This window comes from Gracilinanus agilis, chromosome 3, assembly GCF_016433145.1.
Source record: "Gracilinanus agilis isolate LMUSP501 chromosome 3, AgileGrace, whole genome shotgun sequence".
Lineage (NCBI taxonomy): Eukaryota > Metazoa > Chordata > Mammalia > Didelphimorphia > Didelphidae > Gracilinanus > Gracilinanus agilis.
The window spans coordinates 91,305,124-91,324,331 of NC_058132.1; the positions used below are offsets into that span (position 1 = coordinate 91,305,124).

The 19,208-nt window shown below is 38.8% G+C and overlaps 1 protein-coding gene across 3 annotated transcripts in view; it reads right to left on the minus strand.

Moving 5' to 3' along the window:
* STIM1 (stromal interaction molecule 1) overlaps positions 1 to 19,208 on the minus strand; it is a 247,378-nt gene that overhangs the window by 48,525 nt on the left and 179,645 nt on the right. For all 3 annotated transcript variants that reach the window (XM_044668081.1, XM_044668082.1, XM_044668083.1), the window contains 2 exons: positions 18,212 to 18,323; positions 14,526 to 14,641 (listed from right to left, as the gene is read on the minus strand). In XM_044668081.1, coding sequence (XP_044524016.1) covers positions 14,526 to 14,641; positions 18,212 to 18,323 — 228 coding nt within the window. The remainder of the gene's footprint in view (positions 1 to 14,525; positions 14,642 to 18,211; positions 18,324 to 19,208) is intronic.

The window sequence follows — 19,208 nt, forward strand, 5'->3', positions numbered from 1 at the left end:
CTCTCTCTCTCTCTCTCTCTCTCTCTCTCTCTCTCTCTGTATCTATCTATCACACTTCTGTTGTGAAGGCTTGCCAAGCCCTTTTCAGTTGGGGTTACTCATCTACCTTTGGTGTCCACCTTTCACCCAGCTTTCATCTGTGGCTCCAAGAAGCTGTAGCATGTGCAGTGGCCATGCCCCAGTAAAGCCACCTCAGCAGACTGGCTAACCCAGGATGAGAGTAATTGACAGATCTGAAACCCATCAGTGAGTTAGGGGTATGTCTGCCCCAAGAATATGAAGACTTTCCCCAGTGGAATAGGCAGATGAGAATAATTTGTTCCAATGGCCATGAAAGTGACTGAAGAAGGCACTGTGGAGAGCTTTGAGGTTGGTCAGACACTGAAGACCTTGCGTCCAAGGCCATCATCAGTCATCTTGACTTCTGTCCTGCCCCTAGATTTGGATAACTGTGGAAGAGAGGGAGGCTGATGTCTTTGTGAACCTTTTGCTCATTTAAATCCAGTTCATAAGTAAGTCATCACTCTGTGATGCCACTGGTTCTCTTCAGAACAAAGGGCAAAGCAACCCTCTCTGTGTCTCTGTCTTTGCTTCTCTCATCTATCTCTGTTTTCTGTGCCTGTTTTTTTTTTTATATCTTCTCTATCTTTATCTTTCTATCTCTACAGATTTATCCATAGATCTATGTATGTATGTTTTCTGACTATGTTTATTTCTGTTTTTCTGTCTCTTTTTTTCTATCTCTCTACCTACCTACTTACTTGTCTATCTATCTATCTATCTACCTACCTATCTTTCCTTCCTTCCTTCTTTCTTTCTTTCTTTCTTTCTTTCTTTCTTTCTTTCTTTCGTTCTTTCTTTCTTTCTTTCTTTCTTTCTTTCTTTCTTTCTTTCTTTCTTTCTTTCTTTCTTCATCTATCTATCTATCTATCTATCTATCTATCTATCTATCTATCTATCAACATTAAGATTGACCAGGCAAGCAAGGAAAAAGACATAAAAAAAAAGAAGAAGAAAAAGGAGGAGGAAAAACAAGAATTGGAATCCTGAAAACCAATTTTACTGACTTTATGTTTGAGCTGTGAGCCAGGCTAGATCCTGGGAGCCACTCCTAGGCTCAGCATTAGAGACTTTTCTACCAGGAATCTTGGCTCTCTGGCATCTCAGGATCATCATAGCAACTCCCATTTCCATAGAATTGTTAAGATTTAGAGAACATTGTTCTCCCAAGAGCCCTGTATAGGGATAGAAACAAATGTCATCATTCCCATTTTATGGATGAGGAAATTGAGGCTGAGAAAAAAGAAAGTTATGTGTTCAAGGTTCACTCAGCTAGTAAGTGTAAGAGCTGGGAGATGAGCCCAGCTTCATGGTGTTCTTTGCTTTCACAAAATCATAGAACCTTGGGGCTATATGAGACTTCACAGGGACAAATCACTTCTACTTCTGTCCTGTCCTCAAAGGTGCCTTGTGGCTCTAACATTTTATAATTTGAAGCCTCTTCCAGCTCTAGCATTCTGTAATGAGACCCATCTCCCTCACTCTGAAGTTCAGTCCTGTAAGGCCTGTCTGAGTCCTGGGTTCTAAGTCCTCTTCTGGTTCTATGTTCTTCTATGTTCACTTAGAGTCCCATTAGATCAAAGTGCTGTGAAAATCTTAAATTGACATTTAAATGACAAATATTATTAGTATTGTTATTTTTATATTTTCTTATGGCTGATATTTTATGTCCTAATGCCCCATTCTGCTTTATTATATTCTGACTCCTAAGGAGATGGGACAGAAATTATTAACCGCATGGTATAGATGAGAAAATTGAGGTCCAAGGAAATAAAATGATTTGTATAAGAATGAGGTAATGAGGATCAGAACCCAGATCTCTGTTGGCTCTTTCCAGTAAATATTTAACGAATAGATAGTTGTGGCTAGGTAGCTGCAAATAAGTTATGGAGAGAGAGCTGGGCTTGGAGACAGGAAGATCTGAGTTCAAATCCAATCTCAGATATTTATCAGCTTTGTAATCTTGGCCAAATTGCTTAACCTCTATCTGACTTATTTTCCTCATCTACAAAATGAGGATAATATCACTCTGGCAGCAGGTGGAAAAGTAGATAGAATCAGGAAGACTCATCTTCATGAGTTCAAATCCATCCTCAAACCCTTACTAGCTGTGTGACTCTGGATACGTCACTAAATCCTATTGGCCTCAAGTTTCCTCATCTGTAAAATGAACTGGAGGAGGAAATAGCAAACCACTCTGGCCACTTTGGCGGGGAAAACCCCAAATAGGATCATGAAGAGTCGAACACAACTGAAAAATAACTAAATAAAAAATATCACTTACCTCCCAGGGTTGTTGTAAGAATTGAATGAATTTATATATAGATATATACATGTGTATATAAAGTACTTCACAAACTGTAAAGTATTATATAAATGCCAACTATTATTATTATTATTATTATTATTATTATTATTATTATTATTATTATTATTATTATTATTATTACCTAGTGTCAGTAATCTTTGAAAGATCATGAAGTTAAAATATTTCAATTCAGAAAAGGGTGAGCAAATAGAATCAGAACACTATAGGCTAGTGGCAAAAATCTAGAAAGTAGTATTAAAGGGATGGTTAATGAACATCTAAGAAGGGAAGAAGTGACCACAAAAAGTCAGCAAAGAAATGATCACATAAAATCAATCACACTCCTGCTAAATAGATTATAAAATCTATTTCCTTCCTTTTAGCAGGAAGATAGGGGGATTACTAGGGCAAAAAGACATCAGACTTGTACTGGGTATTTCTATTTAACTTCTTTTCTTTATTATTAATGAAGGATCAATTGGCAGGGGAAGATGAGGGGTATTTCTAGAAATGACTATAATGTAAAAACATAAGGCATTACTAAAAAAATTTTTCCCAAACAACATGTCATTACAAGCTCATTCCATTTATGATTGTATTTTCTTTTTAATTAATTTTTTATTTAGCCCCTTCCACCTCTCTCCACACCACTGAAGATATCAGTCAACAAAATACAAAGATTATGTCTTTCATGTTTCCATTTCTCAGTTCATTCTCTAGACGTGAACATTTGGGAGATAATTCTTCAAATATTAAATCTGTAAATGCACATAAAGTTCCCTTAATTCGACTGATTTCATTCTTCATTATCTATGTAATTGTTGCCAAGATTTAAAAAAATTAATCTGTTCTTCATTTCTTACAGTGCAGAATATTCCACCACAATCATATTAACACAATTAGGTTAAGCCATTTCCCAACTGTTGGACATATCCTTGATTTTCAGTTCAATGTCACTACAAAGAAAGTTGCTATAAATGCTTGGGAATATAAGGATTTTTTCCCCTTTCTCTCCTGATTTTCTTAGATCTAAGGATATTCGCAATTTTATAGCTCTTTGGGCATAATTCCAAATTATTCTCCAAAATGTTGGATCAATTCACAGTTCCACCAACAGTATTAGCAGTGTCCCCATTTTTCCACATCCTCTCCAACATTTATCATTTTGTCCTTTTGTCATTTTAGCCAATCTGATGGGTGTGAAATATCAGAACTGTTTTGGTTTGCATTTCCCTAATCAGTAGTGATTTTGACCATTTTTACATGTACCTCTATATGGCTTTGATTTCTTCATCCAAAGACTGTCATCTCTTTTGCCCATTTATCAGCTGAAGGATGGCTCTTATTCTCATAAAGTTAATAAATAGTTCAATATATTTTCAATATGAGACCTCTGATAAGACTTATTATTATTTTTTCAGGGGTTTATCAATAATAGCAAGAAACACGACCAATGTCACTGTTGTCTCTCATTGTCTCTTCTATTCCAGCCAAGAGATAACTGGTCTGTCTTCCCCATAAAAAGTCTTCCTTTATCAAAACTTGTTCTTTTCCATTCATTCCATCCCACTGGATTTGGTTCAAAAGTTGGAAAGTGTATACTATCAAATGATTATAGGACTTAGAACTCAATGAGCCTTAAATATTCCAGCTCCTTTGGAATTGAGATCAAGAGAGAAGAAAAAGAACTTGCTGAATACATCACACAGTTAAGATTAGAAAATAAATTGAACAATTTACTGTGTTGCTTATTGTGTGCAGAGCCCTGAAATCAGTCCTTGCTGAAGCTCAAGGTGTAGATAAGAGTTCCCACTCTCACGAAATTCAGTCTAGTAGAAGGGTACACATGACAAATACACACAGATAACAATAACACACAGATAAAGTAATACATAATAAATGTATTAATTAGACAAAGTGTTATTATGTAGGTTCAAGGGATAAGATTGTTGCCAATATAGAATCAGAGAACACTTTCTGGAAAAGTCAAAACTTAGAAGAGAAGAATTTCAGAGAATCTGAACTAGAAAGGACCTCAGAAATTAACAATAGTGCAATGGTTAACAAATCCAGTGAGTCATCTTCCCATCAGATCACAGGTGCATCTTTATCTTTTACTGTGATGACTGATTTTCACTGGGTATTGAGGTTTTAGTCCCAACCTTCTTTTAAATTCCCCATTTTACTGTTACTGCTAAAGTTTACAACTCTGAATACAGTTCCAGAGTAGCTGAGGAAAAAGATGTCTAACTTCCAAAACACAATCTTGCAAAAAGGAAAAACAAGCCTCTCCCACTATGTGTCTCTACATCTACATTGACCTTGTTTTAAGAGTGGAAGCTCTTTTGGGATGCAAGGACAGAAAAGGAGACTAATTCAACCTAAATAATCCCGTCTTCTGTGGTATAATCCCGTCTTCTATGGTATAGTCCTGTCTTCCTGGTATCCTGGAGAGAGGTCTAATTTTGCAAGAAAAGGACTTGGATTTGAATATCAACTCTACACCTCATTCCCTGGCTTATCTTGGATAAATCACTTCAACCTTCCTAGGCCTCAATTTCCTCCACTATGGAATCAAGGTGTTAGATTAGATGATCCCTAGAATCCTTTATTGGTTCTAATTTTATGATCCTTTGATTTCTGGAAGTGGTTTCCAATGTTTATGGATTAGCTAGGAAGAATATGCAAAAGAGTTTTTTACTTCAGGATACAAAAACACTAAGTTCTTATTCCAAGGGGAAAAACAAAAACAGGAAGAGGTGAAAAGTGGATCCTCTGCCATCCAGGGGCAACAAAAGGAAAGAGGGCAAAGGGACACAAAGGAGAAAGAAAGGGTAGTATTCAGTGGAGCAGCTTGTCACATTTACTGAACAGCAGGCATACCAGCTGCTCTTAAGCTCTTCATATTCAAAGCAATGGTATGGCTGTGTTTGGACTGGAACAAGGAAAGTTGATAGTACATTCTGACAGCAAGGAACATAGTACACAGGGGAATCTTGAGAATGATACCTAATCTGTTCCCCAAGATAGTGAGGCAGGAGGTCTATGTAACTAGAGCCAAGAGCCACAAGGTCTGAGCCCTGAGTGCTGCTTCTCAGGCAATCATCAGAGGCAAGCTCTGAAAGTGCCTGAAGAACCTTGCAATCATCTTCATTTTTTTCCCCCCAAAATGCTAACTGCAATTTTAAAGACTCACATTTAACAAGCATCAGTAGAAAAATTCAAAAACATTTACCATCAGACTGTGCTGCCAATTTTGTTGTTGTTGTTTTTTAAACTATTAACTTCTGTGTATTGGCTCCTTGTTGGAAGAGTGGTAAGGGTGAGCAATGGGGGTCAAGTGACTTGCCCAGGATCACATAGCTGGGAAGTGTCTGAGGCCGTATTTGAACCTAGGACCTTCAGTCTCTAGGCCTGACTCTCAATCCACTTAGCTACCCAGCTGCCCCTGTGTTGCCAATTTTGAAAACATGCCAAGAACACACCCAGCTATTTAAGAATGAAAAGATCATAGACTGTTAAGAATCTTAGAAATCAACTTATCCAAAAGAAGGGGAAACTGGTCGAGAAAGGAAAATCAAACATTTTTCCAAGAGCAAATCTGGGGCAGTACTGACTTGAATCCAGGTTCCTAAGTGCATCCCTTTATATGACAGCCCAAATATATGAAGACCATTATCATATCTTCCAGAATTTGACTCTCTGCTGGCCTAAGGTACATGCACTCTTTTTCAGAACAATGTCTTTCCACTATATCATGATGGAACAGTGCTTCTCAGTCAAACTCAACTCAGTCTTGGATTAAGTTAAAAATACATTATTATCAGAGGCATTCTAGATCCATTAGAATATCTAATAAGCCCAAATGAAAAGTAATTCTGGATCAATCTAATGAATGATATTGTGAGAAAAGATGGAGAAAGATTCGATAGAACCTGAAAGGGATATCATCCACTATTTCAGGACTTGGCGTTCAAAAAAGTGGGGAAAATAATCTACTGCTTTGAAGTGAGATTTATCTGCTTCCTGGAGTGGAGCTAGGTATCTAATATGTCAGGAGTAGGGTTTAGGGGTAGAGGTCCTCTGGAATTAGGGTTTCTAATAGTCTCAGAAGTAGTATTGAGGATGTTTGTCTTTAAAGGAGAATTTAGCACTAGGGTGACTGATAGTTTCTGGGAATAGGATTTGACAGATGTCTATCTTTAGGGACTTGAGTTTAGGTTTGTCAGAAGTTTTGACTTCCAGGAGTTGACAGAAAATTATTTTCTAATGCAGATGCTTGAAGATAGAGTCTTTGCTGACTTTGTGTCAGAGGCAAGGCCCCCCTATTGCCCCACTGACTTGCTGGGTGACCATGTATGCAATTATAGTTCCTAGAAGAGAGAACAATGTAGGCCATTGTAGTAATAATAATTGCTCAGATTTATATAATATTTATGGTTCACAAAGTGCATTCCTTTGTGAGCAAAAGAGACAGAAAATCATAATAGAGTCCTACATTTAAAGTCAGAAGATGTGGGCTTGAGTTGTAGTTATAGATTCCTCACTTATTAGCTCTGAGATCTTTGTCATACTAGATAATCTCCATGTTCCTCTCCAGTACTAAAAGCCTATCAATCTGCAAGCCTATAAGACAGGACTGAGGACAAAATAGACTCTCCAAACTCACAATGCAATAGTGTGAGAAAGCACAGTGTTATGAAACAGAAGAGCCAGGTTCCCAAAGCCAAGTTCTGGGTGTCGGGAGGGAGGTGGTGATTTGATCTTGGTCAACATCCTTGGTCAACATCCAGTCAAGCTGGATGAAGTCAGGAGACTGAGATGGGCCCAGATACACTGCAACAACTCCTTCACTCATCAACTTCTTGGCTGACAGCTGCTAGAGGACTAAATGGTGACAGACAAGGAACTATCATAAAGGAGACCCACTCAGGAGTGCTAGAGAGCGGGAAATAAAGCTTGGCACAGACCAGAGTTCAGTGAGCATAGACAGAAACACTCCTTGGACAGATGTTTTGTGCCAAAGGCTTAGTTGCTATAGGAAGCAATTATTAGGGAGATGACTTGTTTGCCAAGGCCCTCCCACTCTTGTCCAATAGCTTCTCTATGCTTAGTGAACTAAAGTGGGGGGGTGGGAGGCAGAGTAAAAAGGTACATGAAAAGAAAAGGCAGGTAAGAGATGAGCTTTCACAACTAAAATCAACATTTTTTACTTTTTTTTCTTCTGGCTTCCAAACAATGTTGGGTCTTAGGGACTGGGTAGTAACCCCTGGTGAAGCAGCTCCTTCTGGTTCTCCTTTGATGCCATGGGCTAGTTCATCTTCAGACTAATTAGTTAATAACCCTCTTGACCAAGATCTGTCACAAAGTAGGGTTTTCCATGACAGATGTATAAGTTTCCACTATGATATTGGTAAAGAGCTATGAAGCTCTTATTCAACACTTTCAGTGACATAGAACTTCCTCTCCAAGGGCAGCATGCCCAGTAGAGGACAGCTCAAAACCTTTCCCTTATGCCACAATCCACTTCCCATTCATTGTTCTTAATTCTGCCATGTGAGACATATTACTCACACTCACACATCCCTATACAAACACTTTTAGAGTTGGAAAACACCACAAAGATCATTTAGACTAATCCATATCTGATTAGGAATCCTAGCTACCACATCTCTGATAAGTAGAATGAGTCTTATGTATATTATCTTATACAGGATAATATATATATACATATGTTATATCTTATATATGATAGTCATTTAAATACCTCAAGGAAGTTATAATGAGTCCCCCCCCAAGTCTTCTCTTATCAAGGGTCAATATCCACTGTTCTTTCAAAAAATTCCTGGGGCAGCTGGATAGCTCAGTGGAGTGAGAGTCAGGCCTAGAGACAGGAGGTCCTAGGTTCAAACCCGGCCTCAGCCACTTCCCAGCTGTGTGACCCTGGGCAAGTCACTTGACCCCCATTGCCCACCCTTACCAATCTTCCACCTATGAGACAATACACCTAAGTACAAGGGTAAAAAAAAAATTCCTATTAGCTATGGTTTACAGTCCTCACCCTCATCCCTTGGAGGAGCTGCACCTTGACCCAACTCTTCCTAAAATGCACCCCAAAGTGACCATAATATTCTAGATATAATTAGAGTATTGTATTTTCCCTATGAGTATCCTTCAAATATTTTTAAACAGTGGTCATGTTTCCAAGCAACGAAACCCTTCTCTGGACAAACTCAATTTTGTTAATGATTCTTCTAAAATGTGTGGTCTAGGCCTGCACACAATACTCTTAACATGGTCTGACTTGGGCAGCAGATAACAGGGCTACCACCTCCCTTGCTCTTGAACAAAATTCCTATATAGGCTCCTATAGAGTCTCAGGCTTCATCAAACCAAGAAATCTTTCCTCTGATATATTTCAGCTTGTGGGTGTAATTGGTTTCTCAAAGGCCAACCACACATATACTCTGGGAAAATCCTAACAAATCTGAAGTGCTTCAAGTACAGACACAGTGATAAACTGTTTGTCAGCCTAGCTAAGCCTAAGAAAGTTCCATGACTAAAAGCTTGGCTACTAGAGAATGGTTATTTTTTGGCGATAGGACCTCATAAGCACCTCTAGGCTCTAAGGGACTGATCTATATTAGTGAAGAGTGTTCATAAATACCCTTGCAGCACCGACATATAAGACTGCATTTGTTATCTTGGCTACCATGTCTTACTGCTGGTTCATTCTATTACATGGTGAGTGACTCATATTGGGATTGTTTAGTAATAAGGCTCCTCAGTTGCTACGCTAAGGTCTGCTTCCACACCTCTGCTGATACATTCTTTCCCACCACCATACTTGCCCCACCTCTGTTCTCAACAAACAAGATTCACTATTCTCTTTAATACATCGCTCAGAACCTACCTCTCCTTCAAAAATCTTGCTGTGATTAATCCAATGCAACTCCATTTATTACTAAACACTGCATCACCAAAACACAGGTGTATTTGGTCTATACCGACTATCTCAAAATTTGGCACTATCTTAACTAGCCGAGCTTGTGTCCTGGTACATTTTATCTACCCTCTACCCTAGCGCAGTACTGCACTGTACAGCTTGGTCTGGTTTCTGCATTAACTCCTACATGAGTCAGGCTCCCTTATATCCCATCTGTGCACAAGCTCTTCAATTCTACTTCACAAATGTATATGAAGTCCCTACTACATTTGGAAGTCAATAGAGCAGGAGGTAGCCCCAACTTTCAAGGAATTTACAGTTTAACAAGCAGATATGACATGTACGCAATTACCTATTTAACAAAAGAAATATGTTAAGTATAACAAAGATGACCAGGAAAAGCGTTAGAAGAAAATCTGAGGAGAGGTTACTTTTTAAGCTTCTTTCCCACCTGAAGTATCCATCCCTTCTCTACTTCTTATCCACAGTCTACTTATAATGATAATAATGATTATGCTCACTTCTGTAGCACTTTAACATTTACAAAATTTCTTTACAACACTTTATCATAACATTTCTGTGAAATAAACACTCAGGTTTATAATTCTATTACAAACTACCTGTATGACCTTGGATAAGCTCTTAATTTTTCTGGGCCTGTTTCCTCATCTATAAACTGAGGTCCTGCGTTAGATGACTGCTAAGATTCTGTTCCAAATCTAAATCTATGAGCTTCATTTTACTGAGAATCTGAGGTTAAAACAGTGAAATGGCTTCTTCATGAATGCAGGGCTGGTTAAGTCAGGACACAAAACCACAGTACCTTGATTCCAAGTTTACCACACTAACTCCTCCATTAGTACTCGAGTCAATTCTCACCTCCTCTATGAAAACTTTTAGTACTACTGTGGCCCATGACGATTCATACTCTTTGCCTTTGGAAAGCAACATGGCATAATGAAAAATGTTTTGCCTTCTCAGAAAGAGGACCTGGGTTCAAATACTATCCTGAAGTTTACTACTTGTGTGTATCATTGAATGAGTCACTTATGTACTGATTCTAAATCCAACTAACTCTTACAGTGTATGTGTGTGCATATACGTAAATGTATAAACATGTATACACATTTACACGTGTCAGCATGCATGCTCATACACATGCATACATATGTGTATACACTTTCTTTCATGCTATTTAACTCTTTCAGTGACAAATACTTTATTTCGCCTACCAAACCTATTATTGGCTTGGTAGATCCCCAAGTTAAGTCGCTTCCCTATGCTTTACCTCCAGTGTGTCTTTCTTTTTTAAGATTTTTTTAAGATTTTGTCTTAGAATCAATACTAGGTATTGGTTCAAAGGCAGAAGTAAGGGCTAAGCAATTGGGGTTAAGTGGCTTACCCAGGTCACACAGCTAGGAAATATCTAAGGCCAGATTTGAATCCAGGACTTCCCAACTCTAGGCCTGGCTCTCTATCCTCTGAGGCACTGAGGTGTTTCTTTCATGTGTCTTAAGAAGTTGATATTGGTCCCAAAGTTGTCATACTTAGATTGCTAAAATGAGTAAACCCATATGGCCTGCCATACTTCCTCTCTCCGATATCCCACATTTTTGGATCACAAAATTTAGGATCATCTAGCCTAACCCTTTCATTTTATAGAAAAGAAAACTTGAGACCCAGAAAAAGAAAGTGACTCACAGGACCCTGAAAGGGCAGTTGCAGATGGTGGATGAGTAGGTAACTATCAACACTTGTGTTGTTCACATAAACATTCGAAAATTTAAACTAATCTAGCAAACTTTTGTTTTGCCAGGTGGACAGTGTGACTATTAGAAACATAAGCTTTTCCTTTTCATTCTGGTACCAGCTGCTTCTCTGGGCACAGTTCCTCATGATACCCCTGGTTCTGCCCCTCTATACAAAAGGACCACACTCAAGATCCTTTAACCAACCACACTAAATTCCTCAGAAAGACAAATACCAATATTTCTAGCCCCTAGATGAGTTTATGGCACAAACTGGCTTGTTAAGGAAAGATAAGATTTTTTTTCCCCACCTACCCTGAAAGCTACTTGGAGGGGAAATAAAATCCTGAGAAGCACAAAGGAGCACAAGTAGGAGAGAGTGTTGGGGGCTCAACTCTTGTTCCTGGACAATGAAATCCTACAAGACAAACAGATTTGATCTAATATATTAAAAAACATAGTTGGACTTCCTTTGGTAGTAAAAAACTAGGAACAAAGTGAACACTCATCAAATGCAGAATGGTTGCAATAGTTGTGGCTATAAGAATGTAGCTTTTTTGTTTTTATTGTACAACAAGAAATAATGAATATGAGGAATTCCAAGAACCATGGAAAGAGCTGAATGAAATGATACAATGAGATAAGCAAAACCTATATGGCATTATATGTAATGATTTAAACAATGTAAATGAAAATGTTAGTAAGAGGAAGTCAAACTCTAAACAACTGAAAAGCAAATAATGGTCACAGAAAGAATAGATTAGCCAAACATTTTGGTAGAGAATTAAGACTACCTGAGCAGAATGTTGTTTACGTAGTCAGATATAATTGCATTGGGTATTGTTCCTTAGCTCTTTTTGTTGTTGTTGTTACCAAAGAGTGTTCAGTTTGGATGAGGTAAGAGACAGAGGCTACTTCCAGAAACAAATATGATGTAAATACAAAAAAGTATCAGTGAAACTTATTTTTTTTAAATACCAGTGGCTGTGCCTGTTCTTTTTTTGAAAGAATCCAGGGACAGTCCCATGAGTCAAACTTAATTAGCTGGTTCAGATCTAATTATTCTGATGGTTAAGAAATTCCTTCTTATGTCTACAATCTCTCTTGCTTTTTATAAGCCTATTTCCCTTTGTCTAATTTTCCACAGACATAAAGATCAAGTGTCCAGCATACTCCTGAAATAAACTTTTCATGTCTATGAAAACTTTAAGATAGCTATAGAAACTATTGTCTAATGGACTGTTATGGGAAAGTCCTGCTTGGCTGTAGTAATCTGCTTTGGCCCTGATAGCAGAACAAGGACAGACATCATTCAGAAAGGAAAGGGAGGGTAGGAAGGGGCAGCGGATAGTGCCAAGTGGCTTCATTGGCAGTTGTAATAAACTCTTGTAGAGAGCTCGAAAGAAAGACATCACTAAGCCTCTGTATCTAGTCGAAGTGGATGAACATTAATCAAGCCATTGGTCCATGTACTCACAAATTGTGTCTCAAAGTAAATCTTGCAATTCTGAAACCTTGATGCAATCCTTAACTTCTCACTCCGGTTCTATTCCAATTACTCACCAAAGCCTACACACCTGGAAATGTCTCTTGCCTCTATCCTTTTCTCTATCTTCATGCCCTCTTACCCCTGTGATGGCAGCAGCCTCTTCCTTTCCAATCACTCCACCTGTATTTATCATACACATAAATCCAAAGGCTTCTTCCCACAACACAGAGAGATGACCTTTTGATGCACAGGAACCTGACATGATCGCTCCTCCAAGAGTCCAGACCCTTTAGCCTTGGTTCTGAGGTCTTTCCCTAGTTTGTAACCAACTGATGTTTCCAGTCCAATTTTCTACTACTTGTCAACAAGCAGCCTTTACTCAAACTGAATTATTTGTTGTTCATTGAAAACATCATGTCATTATCCATCCTGAGTGACACTGATCTTATCATTCACCCTATTTATTAAGAAGATTTTCTCTTATCCTTTCCATGCACCTAAATTTTTTCCTTCAAAATCTAGTTTCATGTCCTTTTTTCTTACCTGACTGTTCCAACCTTTGCTAATAAAAAGAAGTACCTAGAACCACTTGGTGTGTTCCAGCTAAGGAGGTTAAATTTGGAAGGATGGAATAGAGCAGTGATGGCAAACCTTAGAGACCCTAGAGACTGAGTGCCCAAACTGCAATCCTCAAGCCACATGTGAGTCCACCACCTTACGCCAGACAGGAGGGGGGAAAGCACTCCCATTGAGCTGCTGGGCAGAGAGGCAGGTCATGTGAGAAAAATCCTCAGGCGTAGGTGGAGAGAGGGAAGGGAACAGCCCCCTCTACCATGCTCTGGCACATGTGTCATAGGTTTGCCAACACAGGAATAGGCCATCTCTAAACATCTGTAGGGCTCATTTGGCACTAGGTTTCTTCAACCTTCTCTGGACTTGTAATAGTATGTTAATACTTAAGTACTCAAATTATTTCTAATCTCATTTTGTGGGTATTCCCTCCAATGATATAGACTACAACCCATCCTTTAAAGAGATTTCTATCTGTGGTCTTCCATAAACTCTTCGCAGAGGGATCTATCCAACGTTCTGGGGTTCTTAGCTGATTTCTTGACATTATAATGGTACTGATTGAACAAGCAGTCTGTTATCATGACTTGTAGCATCTAAAGAATACTGACAAAAAATATGGGCCTTCTTTTAATGAGCAGCCTAAAGGAATTTTTCTAATTTCCCAGAGGCAATCAAACCTGCTCCCCTCTCCCTGTTCAATTCTGTGACCAATTCATTGTCCAAATATAGTGTCTGACATCTATAAATCGATATTTATCCACCAATCTATGGACATACACACAGATGGACAAGTTTTACAGATTATTCTTCTTACTGCATATCATGGTCCGAATGATAGGAATTTTTCATCTAGTTGGCTTTTCACATATGGATAGTTAAGCCAAAATCTTCAAATTTAAATTATGAATCTTATTTAGGAAGCTCCAAAATATTGTAGGGCTTGAAATACAATCTCATCCACATACAAGGGCATTTGTAGAACCTCACCATCTCTGAGAAATCTTCTCTCAAGTTAGATTTTGTTAAATTTTCTCCAAGAGAGTAGCACCTTTGGTAAGTGTACATTTTGATATTAATGACCAGTTTGTCAATATCCTTTCTAAAATGCATAAGACCTGAACAAAATTTTCTAAAAAGAGGCTAGTAAGGACTAACAAGAATTATTACAAGCTAGCAAGGAGAATAAGTACTATCGCCTCTCTAACTAGGTCTGTTCTAGAAATACAACTGAGATTGAAATGTGGTATCTAAGAATCTAAAACACCCCAAGACACTGAACTGCTGGCCATTTTAGAACACAAGATAATTCCTTTGCCTTCCCATGTATGTTGGGACTTATGCTCCCACTACTGAGGAAGTAGCTATTCTTTCTCCCCAGCCCAGTCCCCAGGGAGTACTCACAGAGAGGGGGCCCAAACAGCACTGTGTCTAGGGCTTTCAGCTGTAGCTTTTGCCTGTGACTCCGGTCAGTCATCTTAAGAACAGTACCTGTCATTGTTGCATTGGTAATTGCTAACCTATAGAGAAAAAGAACAAATTCAAATTAATAAATTTCAATTCAACAAATGCTAAGTGGTACCAAGGCCCCCAAGAGACCACAGAGAAGATGCAAATCCTATTTCCTGTGATGAAGAAGTTACTACCTTTGAAAATAGTACATTTTATTTCTGAACAACTCTAATGGCTAAGATGTGTTTTCTTACAATTCTAAATTTTTACTGCTTTACAACTTCTCCCCATCTGTCCCTGAAACTTTCCCTCTGGGATGAAACAAAATAGGTCTAATCCTTCTTCCACATGAGGGTCCTTCAATAACTTAAAAATAGGTGTTAACTATAGGTCTGCTCTTTCTTCTCAAGTTTTCTATTCTCAAAGCTAAAAATTCCAAACTACTTCAAAATATCTTCACAAATCAAGAACTCAAGGCCCTTTACCATCTTGGTTGCTCTTTTTTTTTTTTTTTTTTTAAACCCTTACCTTCTGTCTTAGAGTCAATATCGTGTATTGGCTCCAAGGCAGAAGAGTGGTAAGGGTAGGCAATGGGGGTCAAGTGACTTGCCCAGGGTCACACAGCTAGGAAGTGGCTGAGGCCAGATTTGAACCTAGGACCTCCCGTCTCTAGGCCTGACTCTCAATCCACTGAGCTACCCAGCTGCTCCCCTTGGTTGCTCTTTTATGAACATGCTCCAGATTATCAATGGCCTTCCAAAACTGTGGTAACTAGAACTGAGCATAACACTTATGATATGGTCTAACCAGGGCAGAATACAATGAGATTATCACCTCCCTATTTCTTCACATCATGTGGGTTTCCAAACTTTTCCTTAATACTAGTAACTTCTCTCTATATATCTAATTATCTCCTATTTATCCAATATAGAGCTTGTCTGTATATATTCATTTGCTTGTCATATTCTCTATTAGTCTGTGAATTACTTGGGATGGCCTGGTTTTTGCCTCCTTTTTATTGGTTCTAAGGCAGAAGAGTGGTAAGGGCTAGGTAATGGGAGTTAAGTGACTTGCCCAGGGTCACACAGCTGGGAAGTGTCTGAGGTCAGATTTTAACCCAGGACCTCCCATCTCTAAACCTGGCTCTTAATCCACTGAGCCACTCAGCTGCCCCTCTGTTTCATTTTAGAAAACATTTTCATGTTCTGATCTAGGCAAGATGTAGACAGGAGGAATTACATAATATTTCCCTTTCTGTTTTGCTTAAACAACATTATTAATTTGCATAATAAGCTTACAAAAGAAAGAAGCCTGAAAAATTAAAGGTCATATACAAATTTATAAGTGTAGGTGTTATACTCTACTTCTCACTTTCCTCCACCCTGGATGGCCAGTCAATAGCAAAATCTTATTTTTACCTTCAAAACATTTCTCAAATGTATCTACTTCTCTCTATTCATACGTCTAGAACTCTAGTTCAGCCCCTCACTGCCTCTTGCCTAAACTACTGAAATAGCCTTACAATTAGTCTCCATGCCCCCAAAATAATTTCCTCTCTAACCCACTGTCTGCAGTTATCAATGTTGAACCTTCCTAAAGTGAGAACCTGACTATGATATTCATCTAATCAAACTCCAGTGGTTTCCAATAGCCTTTAGCCTCAAAAATAAACTAGTCTTTAAAGTCCTTCATAATTGGGACCCAACCTACCTTTCTTGTCCTGTTACATACATTACTTTCCCTTATTACCCTCTGCAATCCAGACAGGCTTTCTTGCGTTTTCTTGCATACATGACATTCCATCTTCTCTCTTCGAGCCAATACACACTGGTTGTCTCCAGACCTGGAAGGTTTTCCCTCCTCCCTACTTTTTAAAAATTCCTTTCTTTCTTCAAAGAACAACTCAAGGCTTTTACATGAATATATAAGTGCAGACAGATATGTACAGCTAGGTGACACAGTAGACAGAGTGCTGAGCCTGGAAGACCAATTCAAATCCTAGATCTAGATGGCCTCCAAATATGGGATCAGACTCTAGTTATGTCACCCTTGGCAAGTCACTTAACTTCTGTTTGTTTCAGTTTCCTTAACTGTAAAATGGGGCTAATAATATACCTACCTCTCAGGGTTGCTGTGAGGACCAAGAGATAATATTTGTGGAGTACTTGGCACAAGGCCTGGAATATAGTAGGTACTTAATAAGTACTTGTTCCCTTCCCTTTCTCTTCCCCTTGGTTGACTGATTACTCTCCCCTGATACTGATGGGGAGGATGAAGGGGAAATGGCTGAGGAAGAGGAGGAGAGAGACAAATGTAAGCTCCTTGAGGGAAGAGACTATTCATTTTTGTCATCATATCCCTAGTGTTTACTGAAGTGCCTTGCAGATGGTAAGTTTAATAAATGGGGTACTGAAATAAAAGAAGGGAAAAGCAGGGATAAGAGGACTTGATAGGGAGGGCAGAAAGAAAATCAGAAGTGGGTAAGAGAAAGTAGCTCCTGTACCTTAACTGCTTTGGTCTGGTCCTTCCAAGCCATTATATTTCATCTTCACTCTTCCTCATTCCACAAACCCCATCAGTTGCCAAATCTTCTCTTTTTTACTTTGGGACATTATTCAAGTATGGCCCTTCCCTGTACTCATATGGAGTATTACCTTAGTTCAGGTCTTTCTCATCTTCTCCCTGGACTACTGTAGGAGAAAGGACCCAAAGGACTGCCTGGCTTTGAGTTCTCAGTCTACTATGGACTACCTGTGGGACACTGACCAAGTCACTTCACCTTTGTGGATCTTAGTTTCCTCTTCTGTAAAGTGAGGGGATTGGACTGGTCTCTGGGGTTGCCTTTGCATATCTAAATCCATGCTCCTAAGACTCTAAGGGAAGAACAGGAGAGAAGGAGCAGAGAAGAGAAAAGATAGGATTAAGAGAAGAGTAGAAGAAGGAAAGGAGGAAGAAGAGGGGAGGACTAAGGTCAAGGGAACAATGAATAACTTTTACATAATGTTTTGAGGTTTACAAAATACTCTCCCTATGAGTGGTTTACAAAACACTCTCCTGTGAGACAGTGCAATTTTCTTTTACCTTATTTTTCAGGTCAGGAAACCAAGGATCAGAAAGTTAACTGATTTGCTCATGGTCAATAATTACACAACCAGGCAATACTGGGACCAGGAATAATGTCAGAGGCTTTTAATTTCAAGTACAATAGCCCTTCTATCCTATAAAGTTGCCTCTAAGAGGGGTATTAAAAATAACAATTTGCAAAATCTATATTACATGCATAACCCACAAAATTAGAGTTAATTTTTTTCTGGTTTCTAAAGACTCCTAATCTAACCCTGAGATTCTAAGCAGCTGTTATAGTCATCAACTGAACTCCCAGGCCAGTTCCTGTGAGGGGCACAGGGTACCAGGTAATATATCTGTGTTGGAGAGTAGGTGAAGCCCAGGAGCCAGTCCTCTGATTGATCAGGGAATATGGTACAGAAAAGAAGAAATTCTGTGGAAGACTACCTCTAAAGACAAATCTGAGTCCAGAGAAATGCCTCAAGCTAGATGGGACACCATCACACTAGCTTATGGCATGACTGTCTTCTTCTCCCTCTCATTGCCCTCCCTTCCCTTTATCCCATGCAGACCTTGGCATTGCATGGCCACTGAGCTGCAGTTTCCGGAAGGTTTCCTCATACTGTGGTAACTCCACATATGTGATCAGCCACTGTACCACCTCATCCACGGTCCAGTTGTATACTGTGGGAGAAAAGAGGCAAGTGCCATTAGGGAGAACAGATCAAGCAGATCATCTCTTCCTCATCCTTTCAGGAGCCAGTGAAATATCCTTTGTACAGTTAATTACATCTCTTTTCACCTGGGGTTAAAGGGAATCCCCCAACCATTTTTCAGTTTCCCATACCTAAGCCTTTTTTCAGAATGGTCCAAGGAAACTTGAAGGCCAGTACTTATCCAGTATAGAGGTCTATAGTTACAGGATGTTATTCATAAATACCTACTGTTATGTTTCTATAATCTCTCTCCTCTAAGTTGTCACAATATTCTGTACCTCTTGTAGGCAAAGAATCATATTCTGCCTGGCACTTAATTTATGTGATTGTGTTCCTACACTAAGGTTCTCTTCAGATACTTCTTAGTAGTAAGAAGGAGAGCTGGTGCTCTTGAAGGCTATGGACATAGGATGTAAACTCTGGCAGATCTTACCAAGTCAGAAAGTTTAGACATAAAGATGGACCAGATGTCTATGGTCTTGATTAGGAAAGAAAGGTACATTATCAGAAGGTTGAACCTCAGGGAAGGATACTTTTCTTAATCAAAGCAACTCATGAAGACTATCTACCAAGGCATAGAGGGACTGAAAATTGGGCGAGTTAAAGGAAACTTTGAATAGTTCTCAAAATATGATGTCTCACTGATGCGCCTTTAAAGAAGTCTTTGAGATCAAAACTATTTTCATAATAATAGTAAAATGTTTTAATTTTTATACTGGTAAATAGTAATAGATTTATTCCACATAAGAAAAGCTCTTTGAGGGGGGTCCTCAATAATTTCTAAGGGCATAAAGGGGTCCTAAGACTAAAAAGTTTGGAAATCCTGGACATATACCAACAAAATCATGAACCT